The sequence below is a fragment of the Salvelinus sp. IW2-2015 genome, linkage group LG5 (assembly GCF_002910315.2).
Source record: "Salvelinus sp. IW2-2015 linkage group LG5, ASM291031v2, whole genome shotgun sequence".
Classification (NCBI taxonomy): Eukaryota; Metazoa; Chordata; class Actinopteri; order Salmoniformes; family Salmonidae; genus Salvelinus; species Salvelinus sp. IW2-2015.
The window spans coordinates 34,278,026-34,295,188 of NC_036844.1; the positions used below are offsets into that span (position 1 = coordinate 34,278,026).

Sequence of the window (17,163 nt, forward strand, 5' to 3'; positions counted from 1 at the left end):
AAGAGATTATGCTCTAACAATCACTGACGGGGTTAAATATTATATATATTGTTTTTATTTATGATTTTACTACTGCATACATCTACCTTGTGTGTTTTAATTACAGCATTTGTGTTTCCCTCACACAACCGAAATGTTTATACTAGCTTACTAAATGGCTAACGTAAGTGGTCTTACTTAAAGTGTGCAGAGCCTATGGCGTCACCTCTAATAAGCTATGCAATGAGCATATGGACACCCACTTCTAATAAGCTATGCAGAGCCATATGATGGGCCCCACCTCAAATAAGCTATACAGAGCCTTATGGCATCACCTCATTAAGCTATGCAAGCCTAATGATGGGCCCCACTCAAAAAGGCTATACAGGCCTATGGGCCATCACCTCTAATAAGCTATGCAGAGCTCTATGATGGGCGCCCACCTCAAATAGATGGCGCCTATCACAGGAAGCCTATGGGGCATAACACTCTTACATACTAAGCTTATTAGAAGCCTATGATGAGGCCCCCACCTCAAATAAGCCTATACAGGAGCTAATGGCATCAACCTCTAATAAGGCTATGCAGAGCCTATGATGGGCCCCACCTCAAATAAAGCATACAGAGGACCTAGATAGGGGCAATCACCTCTAATAAGCTATGCAGAGCCTATGAGGGCCCCACCTCAAATATAAGCTAGTACCAAGCCTGAGAATGGGCTCACCTCTAATATAAGTATATGCCAGAAGCCTATAGATGCGAGCCCACCCTTCAATTAAGCTAGTAACAGAGCCTACATGCGGCCATCACCTCTAATAAGTTATGCAGAGCCGATGAGGGCCCCACCTCAATAGCTAATTACAGAGCTCTATGCGGCATCACCTCTATAGCTATGGCAAGAGCCTATGGGATGGGCCCCACCTCCAAATAACTGATACAAGCCTCATGGACATTCACCTCTAATAAGCTAGCACGAGCCTGATTGATGGGCCCCCACCTCAAATAAGCTTATACAGCAAGGCCTCATGGCGATCACCTCAATGAAGTTATGCAGAGCCAGATGGGCCCCACCTCAAATACTATACAGAGCCTATGGCATCAACCTCTTAATACTATGCAGAGCCCTATGATGGCCCACCTTCAAATAAAGCTATACAGAGGCCTAAATGGGCATCACCTCAATAAGCTATGCAAGAGCCTGATGATGCGGCCCCACCTCAAATAAGCGTAGGCTCTGCATAGCTTATTAGAGGTGATGCCCATAGGCTCTGTATAGCTTATTTGAGGTGGGGCCCATCATAGGCTCTGCATAGCTTATTAGAGTGGGTGTCCATAGGCTCTGCATAGCTTATTAGAGGTGACGCCCATAGGCTCTGCACAGCTTTAAGTAAGCACTACGTAGCCATTTAGTAAGCATAGATACATTTCGGTTGTGTGAGGAAAACAAAGCTGTAATAAAACACAGAGGTAGATTATGCAGTAAGTAAAATATAATAAAAAATATATATAATATTTAACCAGGTAGGCTAGTTGAGAACAAGTTCTCATTTACAACTGCGACCTGGCCAAGATAAAGCAAAGCAGTGCGACACAAACAACAACACAGAGTTACACATGGAAGAAACAAAACATACAGTCAATAATACAGTAGAAAAAAAATCTAGATACAATGAGTGCAAATGAGGTAGGATAAGGGAGGTAAGGCAATAAATAGGCCATAGTGGCGAAATAATTACAATATAGCAATTAAAACACTGGAGTGATAGATGTGCAGAAGATGAATGTGCAAGTAGAGATACTCGGGGCAAAGGAGCAAAATAAATCAAATAAATAACAGTATGGGGATGAGGTAGTTGGATGGGTTATTTACAGATGAGCTATGTACAGGTGCAGTGATCTGTGAGCTGCTCTGACAGCTGGTGCTTAAAGCTAGTGAGGGAGATATGAGTCTCCAGTGATTTTTGCAGTTCGTTCCAGTCATTGGCAGCAGAGAACTGGAAGGAAAGGCGGCCAAAGGAGGAATTGGCTGTGACCAGTGAAATATACCTGCTGGAGCGCGTGCTGCGGGTGGGTGCTGCTATGGTGACCATTGAGCTGAGATAAGGCGGGGCTTTACCTAGCAAAGACTTGTAGATGACTTGGAGCCAGTGGGTTTGTCGACGAATATGAAGCGAGGGCCAGCCAACGAGAGCATACAGGTTGCAGTGGTGGGTAGTATATGGGGCTTTGGTGACAAAACGGATGGCMCTGTGATGGACTGCATCCAATTTGCTGAGTAGAGTGTTGGAGGCTATCGCCGAAGTCGAGGATCGGTAGGATATACGAGGGTATGTTTGGCAGCATAAAATAACAATCCCAGCATTTGACATATTTCCCTTGAACGCTCTTTACTGAAACTCCACATACTGTAAGTAATATGAATCTCCTCTCTCTCCCCTCCTCCAGACTTCCCCTACCCGTTTGGCTGGCTGGCAGGTTACCTGGCCATCCTAGTGGGGGCTGGCATGACCTTTGTGGTTCAGAGCAGCTCAGTGTTCACCTCTGCCATCACTCCTCTCATAGGTGAGTGTTACAAATACTATTTACCATGCAGATCACTTTGTAAGTTCTGGGCTCATAGGAGTGCTGATCTAGGACTAGATTCAGAGTCATTAACCGGTACCTACAAAGCAGATCATTGTTTTTATTTAGGTCATACAGTGCCTTTAGAAAGCACTCAGACCCCTTGACCTTTTCCACATGTTGTAATGTTACAGCCTTATTCTAAAATTTATTTTAAAAATAAAAAAAATCTCAGCAAACTACACACAATATCCCATAATGACAAAGGGAAAACCGTTTTAAAATTTATTTTGCACATTTATTAAAATAAAAACCGTTTGCTATGAGACTCGAAATTGTCAGGTGCATCCTGTTTCCATTGATCATCCTTGAGATGTTTCTACAACTTGATTGGAGTCCACCTGTGGTAAATTAAATTGGTTGGACATGATTTGGAAAGGCACACACCTGTCTATTTAAGGTCCCACAGTTGACAGTGCATGTCAGAGAAAAAACCAAGCCATGAGTATCAGGTTTCAGGTAAGACCCAAATGCAGACTGTGTTGAAGTAACAAGTTATTGCAGCAACAGGGGGAAAGCACACGACAGTTCAAGCAGGAAGGGTCCGATAATCAGAGTAGAGGGCAATGGTAAAGGACGCATCAGGCTTAGGATCATGGCAGGGCAGAGAGGTCAGCAGGCGGGCTCAGAGTCAGGACAGGCAAAGGGTCATAAACCAGGAGGGCAAGAAACAGAGAGACAGGGGAAAAGCGAGGAGCTGAGAAAAAACGCAGGTTGACTTGACAACAAAACAAACTGGCAAAACAAACAGAGAACACAGGTATATACAGTTGAAGTCGGAAAGTTACATACACTTAGGTTGAGAGTATAAAAACTCGTTTTTCACCACTCCACAACATTTCTTGTTAAAAAAATTATAGTTTTGCAAGTCGGTTAGGACATCTACTTTGTGCATGACACAAGTAATTTTTCCAACAATTGTTTACAGACAGAAAATTTCACTTATCATTCACTGTATCACAATTCCAGTGGGTCAGAAGTTTACATACACTAAGTTGACTGTGCCTTAAAACAGCTCGGAAAATTCCAGAAAATTATGTCATGGCTTTAGAAGATTCTGATAGGCTAATTGACATAATTTCAGTCAATAGGAGGTGTACCTGTGGATGTATTCAAGGCCTACCTTCAAACTCAGTGCCTCTTTGCTTGACATCATGGGAAAATGAAAGAAAATCAGGACAAATTAGCCAAGACATCAGAAAAAAAATTGTAGAGATTGCACAAGTCTGGTTCATCCTTGGGAGCAATTTCCAAACGCCTGAAGGTACCACGTTCATTCTGTACAAACAATAGTAATGCACGTATAAACCACATGGACGCACGCAGCCGCCATACCGCTCAGGAAGGAGACAGTATGTCTCTAGAGATGAACGTACTTTGGTGCGCGAAAGTGCAAATCAATCCAGAACAACAGCAAGAGACCTTGTGAAGATGCTGGAGGAAACAGGTACAAAAGGATCTATATCCACAGTAAAACGAGTCCTATATCGACATAACCTGAAAGGCTGCTCAGCAAGGAAGAAGCCACTGCTCCAAAACCGCATAAAAAAGCCAGACTATGGTTTGCAACTGCACATGGGGACAAAGATCGTACTTTTTGGAGAAATGTCCTCTGGTCTGATGAAACAAAAATAGAACTGTTTGGCCCATAATGACCATCGCGCTCTGTTGGAGGAAATAGGGAGGCTTGCAAGCCGAAGAACAACCTCCAACCGTGAAGCACGGGGTGCAGCATCATGTTGTGGGGGTGCTTTGCTGCAGGAGGGACTGGTGCACTTCACAAAATAGATGGCATCATGGCAGGAAAATTATGTGGATTATTGAAGCAACATCTCTAGACATCAGTCAGGAAGTTAAAGCTTGGTCGCAAATGGGTCTTCAAAATGGAAAATGACAAGCATACTTCCAAAGTTGTGGCAAAATGGCTTAGGACAACAAAGTCAAGGTATTGGAGTGGCCATCACAAAGCCCTGACTCAACCCTATAGAACATTTGTTGGCAAAAACTGAAAAAGCAGTGCGAGCAAGGAAGCCTACAGACCTGACTTAGTTACACCAGCTCTGTCAGGAGGAACCAAATCACCCAATTATTATGGGAAGCTTGTGGAAGGCTACCTGAAACATTTGACCAAGTTTAAATTTAAAAGGCAATGCTACCAAATACTAATTGAGTGTATGTAAACTTATGACCACTGGGAATGTGATGAAAGAAATAAAATCTGAAATAAATCATTCTCTCTACTATTATTCTGAATTTCACATTCTTAAAATATAGTGGTAATCCTAGCTGACCTAAGAGGGAAGTTTTACTAGGATTAAATGTCAGGAATTGTGAAAAACTGAGTTTAAATGTATTTGGCAAAGGTGTATGTAAACTTCCAACTTCAACTGTAAGTACCCAGGGGATAATAGAATGGGCGACACCTGGAGGGCGGTGGAGACAATTACAAGGAAGGTGAAACGATCAGGTCGTGACAATGAGATTGAAGGAATTGTCCGTACAGCTCTGAGACAGGATTGTGTTGAGGCAAAGATCTGGGAAGGGTGCCACAAAAATTCTGCAGTAATGAAGGTCCCCAAGAACACAGTGGCCTCCACATTCTTAAATTGAAGAAGTTTGGAACCACCGGGCCAAACTGAGCAATCGGGGAGTGGGCCTTGGGAGTAGGGCCGATGGTCACTCTGACAGAGCTCAGAGTTCTTCTGTGGAGATGGGACAACCATCTCTGCAGCACTCCACAATCAGGCCTTTATGGTACAGTGGCTAGACGGAAGCCACTCCTCAGTAAAAGGCAATGAACAGCCTGCATGGATTTGGCCAAAAGCACCTACGTCTCTCAGACCATGAGAAACAAGATTCTCTGGTCTGATGAAACCAAGATTGAACTCTTTGGCCTGAATGGCAAGCGTCACATCTGGAGTAAACCTGGCACCATCCTTTCGGTGAAGCATTGTGGTGGCAGCATCATGCTGTGGGATGTTTTCCAGCGGCAGGGACTGAGACTAGTCAGGATCAACGGAAAGATGAACGGAGCAAAGTACAGAGAGATCCTTGATGAAAACCTGCTCCAGAGCGTTCAGGACCTCAGACTGGGGCGAAGGTTCACCCTCCAACAGGACCCTAACCACACAGCCAAGACAACACAGGAGTGGCCTCTGTGTTGAGTGGTCGCTGAAGRAGTGGTCTCTGAATGTCCTTGAGTGGCCCAGCCAGAGCCCGGACATGAACTTGATCGAACATCTCTGGAGAGACCTGAAAATAGCTRTGCAGCRACGCTCTCAATCCAACCTGACAGGGCTTGAGAGGATCGACAGAGAAGAATGGGAGAAACTCCCTCCAAATACAGGTGTGCCAAGCTTGTAGTGTCTTACCCAAGAAGACTCGAGGCTGTAATCGCTGCCAAAAAGTGCTTCAAGAAAGTACAGAGTAAAGGATTCTGAGTACTTATGTAATGGGATCTGTTTTTGATTTATCATTGTGGGGTATTGTGTGTAGATTGATGAGAAAAAAATGTTTTAATCAAGTTAAGAATAAGGCTGTAACGTAAACAAAATGTGGATAAAGTTAAGGGGTCAGAATTTTTTAGCTCCCAAGCACGACCCGCTCGTAAAACTGTAATAAACAACTACTTCTTTATCAGGGTTRGAACATAAAACAAGGCTGCATGGGATTTCTCTTAACGCGACTCCGTGCAGCCAATGGCAATGTTCGCTTTAGGGATAACGCCGGGAGCCGCTTCTGGATTTGACARCTCAACCGCAGTTCCACCTCCGACATGTCAAAACAACAGCTATGCGGGAATCGGCTAGAGCGAATCTGATTGAATCTAGCCTCTAGAATCAGCCCCTCTGTCTATGTAATCTTATTCATTATAATCTAATATACAAAACTGATCCTAGATCCGCACTCCTACTCTGAGACGCTTAAGAATACGGGCCCTGTAATCTTCCAAGCTAAAGGTATTCTGTAGCCAGCTGACCTGAGCAGGAGATCAAATGACTCATTCCTCTGGTGGTGATAGTGACACATATGAGTTAATGARGAGGTGGCACTAGTTTCTCTTTAATAAGCCTTGGTGAGGTATTACTTTTCTYATGAATTTCACTTTTTTTATGTGGGGGGGCATTAACCCAATTGAAAAAAGCAGGGCTTGTTTTTGCTCTATTTGTTGATGAAACACTTACAGGAGAAACAAGAGGTTATACTAATATGAATTAAGGTTGGTTTTGTTTGGGAATTAATTATGTGTGTCTGATGGAGCCAGGTGTATTATTTGCTAGAGAGGGGAGAATCCATTTCATGCTGTCTAATCCCCGGCACTCTCTGGGGGATAGATCTACCTCAGTGTTCTGAGATCAGCAATAATTAACTGCATAGTGGCTGGACTCTCCCACGGAGCATGGTAGTGAGCTGTGGCTCCATGGAATCCCTATTTCTGGGCTGGTTAATCCCCTGGAGTTTAGGATCTGCTGTGCAGGCACGGAGACAAAGTCTTTCTCACACAGAATAGCTACTGCTATTCAAATGAAATGAAATCAAACTTTTTTTTGTCACATGCACTGAATACAACGTGTAGACCTTACTGTGAAATGCTTACTTACAAGCCCTTAAYCAACAGTGAAGTTCAAGAAGAGTTAAGTAAATATTTACTAAGTAAACTAAAGTAAAAAATTATAAAAAGTAACACAATATTATAACAATAGCAATGCTATATACAAGGGGTGCCGGTACCGAGTCAATGTGCGGGGGTACAGGTTTGAGGTCATTTGTACATGTAGGTATGGGGTGAAGTGACTATGCATAGATAATAAACAGCGAGCAGCAGCAGTGTAAAAACAAATGGAGAGGGGGGTCAATGGGGGGTCAAAGTCCGTTGGCCATTTGATTAGTTGTTCAGCAGTCTTATGGCTTGGGGTAGAGCTGTAAACAAGCCTTTTGGCCCTAGACTTGGTGCTCGGTACCGCTAGCCGTGCGGTAGCAGAAGAAACTGTCTATGACTGTGGTGACCGAAGTCTTTTTGACAATTTTATTGGGCTTTCCTCTCACACCGCCTAGTTATAGGTGCTGGATTGCAGGAAGCTTGGCCCCGGTGATGTACTGGGCCGTAAGCACTACCCACTGTAGCGCCTTACGGTCAGATGCGAGCAGACTTTTCGTGTGAAATGCTTACTTACAAGCCCTTAACCAACAGTGCAGTTCAAGAAGAGTTAAGAAAATATTTACCATAGACTAAGATATAAAAAGTAATAATAAAAGAAGTAACACAATAAGAATAACAATAAAGAAGGTTATATACAGGGGGCACCGGTACCGGAGTCAGTGTTCGGGGGTACAGGTTAGTTGAGGTCATTTGTACATGTGGGTGGGGTGAAGTGACTACTGCATAATATATAAAACACGGGAGTAGCAGTAGCAACAGTGTACATGTAGGGGGGGGGGTGGGGGGGATTGTCCGGGGCGATTTAGTTAATTGTCAGCAGTCTTATGGCTTGGGGGTAGAAGTATTGAGGAGCGTCTTGGTCCTAGACTTGGCGCTCCGGTACGCTGCCGTGGCGGTAGCAGAGAAACAGTCTATAACTTGGGTGACTGGAGAGTCTCTGACAATTTTTATGGGCTTTCCTCTGACACCGCCTATTATATAGGTCCTGGATGGCAGGAAGGTTGGCCCCAGTGATGTACTGCGCCATTTGCACTACCTTGGTCAGATGCCGAGCATTTGCCAACCAGGCAGTGATGCAACTGGTCAGGATGCTCTCGATGGTGCAGCTGTAGAACCTTTTGAGGATCTGGGGACCCATGCCAAATCTTTTCAGTCTCCTGAGGGAAAAGGTGTTGTCGTGCCCTCTTCACGACTGTCTTGGTATGTTAGGACCATGATAGATCATTGATGATGTGGACACCAGGAAAGTCTCGACCCGCTCCACTACAGCCCGGTTGATGTTAATGGGGCTGTTCGGCCCACCTTTTCCTGTAGTCCACGATCAGTCCTTTGTCTGCTCACATTGAGGGAGGGTTGTTGTCCTGGCACACACCTGACAGTTCTCTGACCTCCTCCCTGTAGGCTGTCTCATCGTTTCGGTGATCAGGCTACCACTGTTGTGTCATCAGAAAATGTAATGATGGTGTTGGAGTTGTGTTGGCCACGCAGTCGTGGTGAACAGGGAGTACAGGAGGGGACTAAGTACACACCCCTGAGGGGCCCCAGTGTTGGTGATCAACTTATCAGACGTGTTGTTGCTCCAGCCAGCAGTTCTTAACTGGACTAGTATATGCTACTCCTCACCACATGTGATTCCTCTACTAAATAAAGCTTCAGTCTATGGAGTTCAGCCCATCACATGGCTCTGTGTGCTATTGTATTTTGTGCTCTCAGGTATTGGTGTTATCAGCATTGACGTGCCTACCCTTTGACCTGGGTCAAACATTGGCACAACCACCAAGCTATCCTGGCAGCATTGGCAAGCCCAGGGACAAGCTGGCGGCAGCTTTCCAGGTACAGAAATCTCATCCTTTACACTGGAACTTTACATGACTGTTTTTGTTATCCTTTCCAATCAATCAATCAATCAATGCATTTATAAAGCCTTTTTACATCAGCCGATGTCACACATGCTGTACAGAAACCCAGCTAAAACCCAAACAGCGAGCAATGCAGATGTAGAAGCACGGGGGGGGCTTGTTCGTTTCAGGTTTCTGTCTATCATATTTTTCTCATTACTTTACCCTGGTCTGTTCTACAGGGTCTCTGTCTATCATATCTCTTCATTACATTACCCTGGTCTGTTTACTAGGGTCTTCATGTTCCATCATATCTCTGTCATTACAGTTTTTCCTTTCGTTTCCTGTTCACAGGGTTCCTTCTGTCCTATCAACTATCTCGGTATTACAGGTTACCTTGCTTTGGTCTTGTTCGTATGTCCATGGAGTCTGTCTTTCTCTTGTCATTATCTCTCTCATTACATTACTGGTCTGTTACAGGGTCTTCTGTTCCATCATATCTGCTGTCATTACATTACCCTGGTCTGTTTACAGGGTCTTCTGTTCCATCATATCTCTGTCATTACATTACCCTGGTCTGTTCTACAGGTCGCCTTGTGTCATTTCTTCTTCAACATACTGGGCATTCTGCTGTGGTACCGCTGTGCCCAGCACCCGCCTGCCCATCCGTATGGCCAGGACTTTGGGGCAGCGCACGGCCAAGTATCGCTGGTTTGCTGTACTCTACCTACTTCTGTGCTTCCTGATCCTGCCCTCGCTCGTCTTCGCCCTCTCCATGGCAGGCTGGCAGATGATGGCTGGGTGGGCGTGCCCTTCGCTGTGGCCCTCCTCTTGGTGTCTGTGGTGAACATCTTGCAGGTACACAGGCCAGGCTGTCTGCCAGTGAGGCTGCAGACTGGGACTTCTGCCTCTCTGGATGCATTCCCTAACCCCTGGATACCCTAACACCAAGGTGACCCTGTGCTGCGCTAAAGGAGCCAGCGAGCCTGGTCTGATACAGTGCTCCATGGACCGTGATGGTCCTCAGAAGGCTTTGGACAACCTTGTTTCTGTGTTACATAGACGAAGCCCCACAGTGGTAATGTCCCAGGGGCAGACGAAGCCCCCACATGGTAATGTCCAGGGGGCAACAGACGAAACCCCCACGTGGTATGTCCCAGGGGAGCGACGAGCCCCCACAGTGGTAATGTCCCAGGGGTAGACGAGGTCAGGAGCACACGTCTGTAGAACATATGACACTGGAACAACAGGGAGAACAGAGCAGATATCTTGTGAAAGCAGCATCGTGGACTGCAAGAAATGAGCAGTGTGATCTATGTTATGAACAACGAGACTGAGAAAAACTGTAGGAGCTTATGGTTGCATGAAAACATGACTCCACTCACAGTCAGCCTTTATGGATTGCAGAAATCATGCATGATGCCAGCAGCTACAAAACAATGTTTACTGTAGTTGAGTTATGTCATGCACTGTACTTCAAAGCCAAGGAATCCTTAAGAGTTTATTATTTACTCACAGTAACTCTATTTCCAGACAAATGTTGGGCCTATTGCCTACAGGACATATGTATGATATTATAATTTCCCACAATCAGGATTGCAATTGACTTTCTGTCAAACAAACACTTCTTCCTCTTTGCTGTCAGTCAGGAGAGACAGTAAATGTCTGTCTCTCTGCTGAAAATGCAGGAAGTCTGATTGAATAGAACGACAAAAAACACTCAGCCAATTAAAAGGCCTTAAAAAACAATACAAGTTTGCATATGAATGGCTGCGTAATTGAAGTCTATATAGGAGGGAATGGACGCCTCCACTCGCTAATTAATAAGCAACGGGGCTCTGAATGGTTGATTAAACATCCATTTGGTGGCATAATGGCAAGTGATTTCCCAGTTTCAATACTTTCAGGCTTAACGTCTCCTCGCTACTCTTTGAACAATTGGTACTTTTAACCACATGCATATTCCAGAGAGTTAAAATGAGATCATTTGATCATTTTGTTCAAAATCACAATTATTGTACATATAGGAGTTTCATATTTGATGAGATGGGAAGCAATTGTATCAAGTCAACTGTGTGTAACACAGAAAGACATGATCTGTCTTTCCTATTTAAAAGACACATTAGAGCAGGGCTTTTCCCCGGACCAGTTTCTCCAACCGAGCTGAGACGGACAAGAGATTCAGAATATACACATCTAACAGTCGGCAGATAGGGAGTTTAAAATCATCCATAATAGCCAGGACGATGAGATGAAGAGCAGCCATGAGATGGCATGTTTTTATTGCATAAGAAGTTCTGAGGAAGACCTATTTAAGTGTAGACTACTTTTCTTGTGACAGAGGCCTACATAGCCTTACAGTACAGAGCCCTAAGTACAGCTTACAGTACAGAGCCCTACACTACATCTTATAGTAACAACAAATTTATATACACATTAAAGAGCAGACCCATATGGTCACTAATCTTATACAGCGTATATGACCGCCCATCAAAGCATCTTCTTTTCTCTACAGCTTTCATTGGTTACACCTTGAGGCCCTATACATCTTTCACTGTGCTTATACAGTTATTGTCTTCGAGCTCTTAGCATTCTACATCTTCACCTAGTAACCTCACAGACGTGCCCCTAAGCTTTACACTTCGTTGACATTCAGTGACTTATGAGCTCTAATGGAAATTCTTACCATCTTTTACAGTGAAGAAGCCCTACACTAGGTCTAGCTCTCTTACGTAGCAGTAGCACTACAAGCACACACATTTTTTGGTTTTCACAAAAACCTATGGCCTACATACACTTGTTTTTTTGGTTTTTTTTTGTTTTCTCAGTCTTCGTGTTTGTTTTTGTTGTTTTTTTGTGTTTTTTTTGTTGTTGTTATTTTTAATCATTTATGTGTTTCTGATTCGATTATGTTTGACAAAATGATTTTTTGCGGTTTTTGTTTATTGGTATGTTTGTGTTTGTAGAGATATTTTTTTTGTAGGATTAGATGTTTTTTGATGAATATAATTATTTTTGGTGGTTTAAATGTTTGTTATTCGAGAGAAGGAAGAGGTTGTTTGGGGTGGTTTTTTGGTTGGTGGTGTGGTTGGTTTGGGTAAAGTTGGCTTGGGGGGGTTGGTTGGGTAAATAAAAAAGAGAAAGTTTATATTGGAAGGTTATAGGTTTGGGAATATGAAAATGAAAAATGAAAGTTGTGTGTTGTAATTGTGTGTATAAATGAAAAAAATGTAAGGTTATGAATGTTGATAATGAGATGTAATGTAGGTAAAAAGAATAATAATGAATAATATTGGTGGATCAGGTTCGGTGTGTTTTTGAGAACATGAGTTGTGATAATATATTGAAAAAAATGGTGAGAGAAGATGTTTGCTTTGGATGGTTTTGGTGTCTGTGAGGATTTGGGAATGGTGTTGTATAGAGTTTTATAAGTTGTAATTTTTTATTGGTGAAGTTGGTGTTGGTGTTTTTATTGGAAGTTTTAGTAATGTAGGGCTATGGCATTTTTTAGAGTTTTGTTTAGATTAAAGTGTTGTTGTAATTTGAATATCGTGTGTTTTAGGGAAAGAGGGGTATGTGGTAAGTATAGTGTTGTTTGATTTTTATATTATTGTGGATAACGATAGATTTGGTTGTTGGTGCATGTTAGGTTTATGTTGTGTTTTTGTAATAAGTTAAATTTTTAGGTGAGATTTTGGTTTATGAGTGTGGGTTATAGAGGTGGTGGTGATTTTTAGGTATTGTATTATGTGATGTAATATTTATGGTAGTTTGTTTTGGTTTATCTTTAGGTTGTTTAGTTGGTAAATTTTTTTTTATAGATATATATATTATGTGAAAATTGTGGAGTGATATGTTTGTATTTTAGGGATTTTTGGGAAAGGAGGTGATTAGTTTTTATTGAGTATTGTTAAGCTGTATTTTTATGATTGTAGTTTTGTTAGAATTTTATGTTTGATGTTTATGGATGTGAATAATGTGTTTTTTTAAGTATAATGGGAATGAAATTTTTGATGATATTTGGGTGTTAGAGTTATTGACTGGTATTGTTTTGCTTTAGGAAAATAGATTTTGTATTAGTGTAAAGTTATTTATGTAATAGATATTATATTGTAAAAATTTTTTAAGTATCTTTGTGTTTTTTGGTTAAATAGGGGTAAAAAGATAAAGTTTTATTTTTTTTGTTTGTAATTTTAAATTTGGAAAGTTGTGATTTTTTGCGTGATGGTTGGAATAGAAATGTGATTTTAATAAAAAAAGGGATTTTAATTTGATAAAATGTAAATGTGTGGTTGGATTTTATGTGATTGTATAGAAAAAGTTTGTGTTGGATGGAAGAGGTATAGTAGTTTTTGGTATGATAAGGTGATAGTGGGTTGGAGTTTTTTAAGTGAGGGATGAGTTATATAGAAAAAATGATTAAGGGGTTATGAGGTAAGGAAATGTAAGGGGGATCGTGAGTGTAGTGAAAGGGGGGTTATGATATATTTTTGTAGTTAGGTGTGTTGCGAGAAAGAGTGAGATGTTGATTGTTGGGGTATATATTTTTGAAGTGTTTAAATTTTTGGTGGTTGGTTAGTGTATTTTCAGAGGGTAAAAGGAGATGAGGTTTTATTATTTTTGGTTGGGAATAAGTGGTTGTGAGTTATGTTTTGGAAGGTAAGTGATAATTAATGAATTTATGTGAGTAAGTTTATTTTTGGTGATAGAGATATGTTTTGACAGAGCGTTTGTATTAGATATTGAAAACTATTAGAAATGGCTGCGTTTGTGTTGAATTCGGAGATTGAATGTTAGTGTTGTTTATTGGATTTATGGTTGATGTTTTTGGTGAAAGGGGGGGTGTTAGCGTGTTGGAGTTTTTTGGATGGATGATGGGGAATGGTGGTGTTTTGCTTTGTAAGAGTAGCTGTTGGTATTTAAGGTGGATGGTAGATAAATGTGTGGGAGGAGTTTTTGGAGGTGGAGGGGTGGTGGTGTGATAGTTTGGTTGATAGAAAGGGTGTTTGTGTTGAGAAGGTTGTTATGTTTGATATGTTAAATGTTTGGTTGTTTTGTTTTAATTTAAATGTTAGGTTTGTGAAAGTGTTATGATGATGTTATATGTTTTTTTGATTATGTAAATGTTTTTTATTTAATAATGGTTGTGTGAGTTAGTTGAATTGTTAGTTTATTATCGAGTAAGATATTTTTAGTAATTGAAGTGATTGTTATTAGGAAATTTTATTGTGTATTGTTAATGGAGGAGTGAGTGTAGCAAAATTGTAGTTTGGTAATGATTAAAGTGATTAATTAAGTGGTAGATTTTGTTGTGTTATAGTTATAGTAGGGTGGTGGGAGTATGGTGGATTTTGTGTATTGGTGGTTGTTATAAGTTTGTGATTAGGCTGTGAATATGGTAGGGAGAAGGAGAAGTGGAGAATAAATAATTTTGTTTTATAGAAGTAAAATGTAGTGGTAGAATTTGATGTATGAGAAGTTTGTAATGGTCGGTTGTGTGAGAAGTTTGATAGAGATGGTAGGTAGTGTGTTGAGGTTCTGATAGATGGTATGGTATGTTGTGGAAAGTTTTGATATAAGAATGGAGTATGTTAGTGGAGTATTGATAAGATGGTAGGGTTGTACAGTAAGAAGGTCTGATAGAGGTCAGGTATGTATGAGAATTTTATAGAATGGTAGTATGTGTAAGAGTTAAATGATAATGAGATGGTAGGTAATGTTTGAATTTGGAATAAAATTTTGATGTAGAAAATAGGTTTTGAATTAAGAAAAAAAAAGGAGTTTGATTTATATTAAATTTAATTAAATTTAAAAAATATTTGTTGTTGGTGATAGAAAAAATGTGATAAGTAATATGTGTGGATTGTTATGGATCTTCTGTGTGTGTGTGGTAGTTGTGCAGTAGATGTTGATTGTATTGTGAAAGGTGATTTTTATGTTGACGATGATGTGTATAGTAAATTTTTTTGTTTAATGATATGATATGTGTGATAGAGTTTTAATGTGTAATGTGTTGAAAATGTGTTTTAATTTAGTATATTGAATTATTTTAGGTAGGGGGCTGTAGAAGAGGAAAAGAAATAGTATGGTTAAAGTTTTTTGTAATGCGAAGTTGTCGTATGGGTTTGTGGGAGTGATAAGTGGTATTTAATAATTGTTTTGGTGTGAGGAATGCCTATGTTGAGTTGTATTTGGTATTTGTTGAATTTTATATTTTTTTGTAAAGGGAGGAGTGTGTGGTTTCTTGGTTATGTATGGTGGGAAATGTATTGTTAGAAGAGTTGATGATGGTAAAGTGGTGAGAGAGGGGGTGGTTTTAGTGTAAGGATGGTTTTTGAGATATTTTGCGAATTGGCGGAATTTGAAAGGGAAAATAAATTTTAATAGATATTTGTTTAAGTATAATTTGTTTAAGCTAGGATTGGTTGCGGGTGGATTCTTTAAGTTATAAAGTTTAATTGGTTGAGGTTTGGGTTTGATAGGATGTTAGATTTATTTTTATATTGTTGTTTAGAAGTTATTGGGTATGTGTTGAGCGAAGGTGTAAAGTTAATTGGAAAAGGTACGAATTCTGACGTGTTTTTGAGATATTTTTATTTTGAAGTTTATTGGATGGATGGTGTTTGGATGATAGAGGTGTGTGGGTTTGGAGATAGTTTGTTATTTTGTTAATGAGGAATTTTATGATGTTGGGAGTTCTATGTTTTTGGTGAACAAGGTTTTGTATTGTCTTTTTTAAGATTTTTTTTTTGGTATCTTTATAAGTAGTTGTGGGTGTGTTTAAAAGTGGTTAGGAATTAAATTGTGTGGGTTGGGTTTAGGTTTTTTGGTTTTGTTGTTTGTTATGTTTGTATTGAGTTTGGGGTGCTATTGAAGGTTGTTGTTGTGACATGATTTTATTTTTTTAGGATTATGGGTTAGTGGATGTTAGAGGTTCTGATATTTTTTTTATAAGATCTGTTTCATTTGTTGTGTTTGAGGTTTTGTTTATAGTGGTTGTTTTGTGGTGTAGTGGTGTTGGATTGGTTGAACGCGTGTTTCAATGAGTATGTGAGTATTGATGTTGAGGTGGTTTTTAAATGTATCTTGAAGGTATTGGTCGAGATTTGTTTTAGCGGGGTCATGGAAAGTGGTGGTATAGAATTTTTTTTTATTTTTTTATTTGTTAATTTTAAGGTGAAATAGTTGGGGATGCTGAACCGGTGAGTGGGGAATTAAAAATTTATTAATTTAGAGTTTAAGCTTTTAAAGTAATTGTTGTTATGAGTGTGTTTAAGATTTGAAGATATATGTGATTGTTGGTATGTAGAAAAAGTTTTTTTTCAGAAAGGGGTAAAGCAGAATGGTAAGAATTTATATAAATTTGCTTCATGTGATTTATGTTTAACAATATGTATGTTTGTTGATCGTTATTTATTTTAAATGAGTTTATCATTGGGGTTTTATGTTGTAAATGGTGATTGTGGAAAGAGATAATTTAGATTATATTGATAAGATAAAGTGTTATCTGGATTTTAGATATTTTTATGAATGTGTGATTTAAAAGTTTACGGAAGAAAATGATAGAGTACGTAGGAAGTAGTAGTTGTTGGAGAAATTTGATAATTAATTTTTATTTGATGTTTCATAAGAAATGTAGTGTTTGTGTTTGTTGTAGTATTGGTGATGAAAATAATGATTTTTTGGTGGATTTTTAGTATTCTTGTGTATATGTTGTGTATCGTATTATGTTTTAGAAAAGTAGAGTGTTTATCTTAATTTTGTTTGTTCTGTGAGTAGGGGTATATGGGTATTTAGATAAATTGAGATAGGTTTTTAAATTTTTTTTTTTAATGATGATATAATTTTGTGTATGTTAATGAAAATATTATTTAATGGGTTTTAATGGAAAGTGAAATTAATGAAATCATATGTTTAAAATTATGGTTGTTGATTAAAATAATGGATTATGAAAAAGGGAGCTTATATTTTGAGGGTGTATTAGAATTAATGGAGTTTGTTAGAAGTGTTATTAGTATAGAGCAGTGTTTGTTTGTTTGGATGTGTTGTAAAATTAAGTGATAA

At 39.9% G+C, this 17,163-nt stretch overlaps 1 protein-coding gene across 1 annotated transcript in view; it reads left to right on the forward strand.

Moving 5' to 3' along the window:
- Positions 1-17,163, forward strand: part of LOC111963740 (sodium-dependent phosphate transport protein 2A-like) — a 28,617-nt gene that overhangs the window by 7,892 nt on the left and 3,562 nt on the right. The window contains 1 exon segment of the mRNA XM_023987234.2: positions 2,425-2,541. Within this exon segment, the coding sequence (XP_023843002.2) occupies positions 2,425-2,541 (117 nt within the window).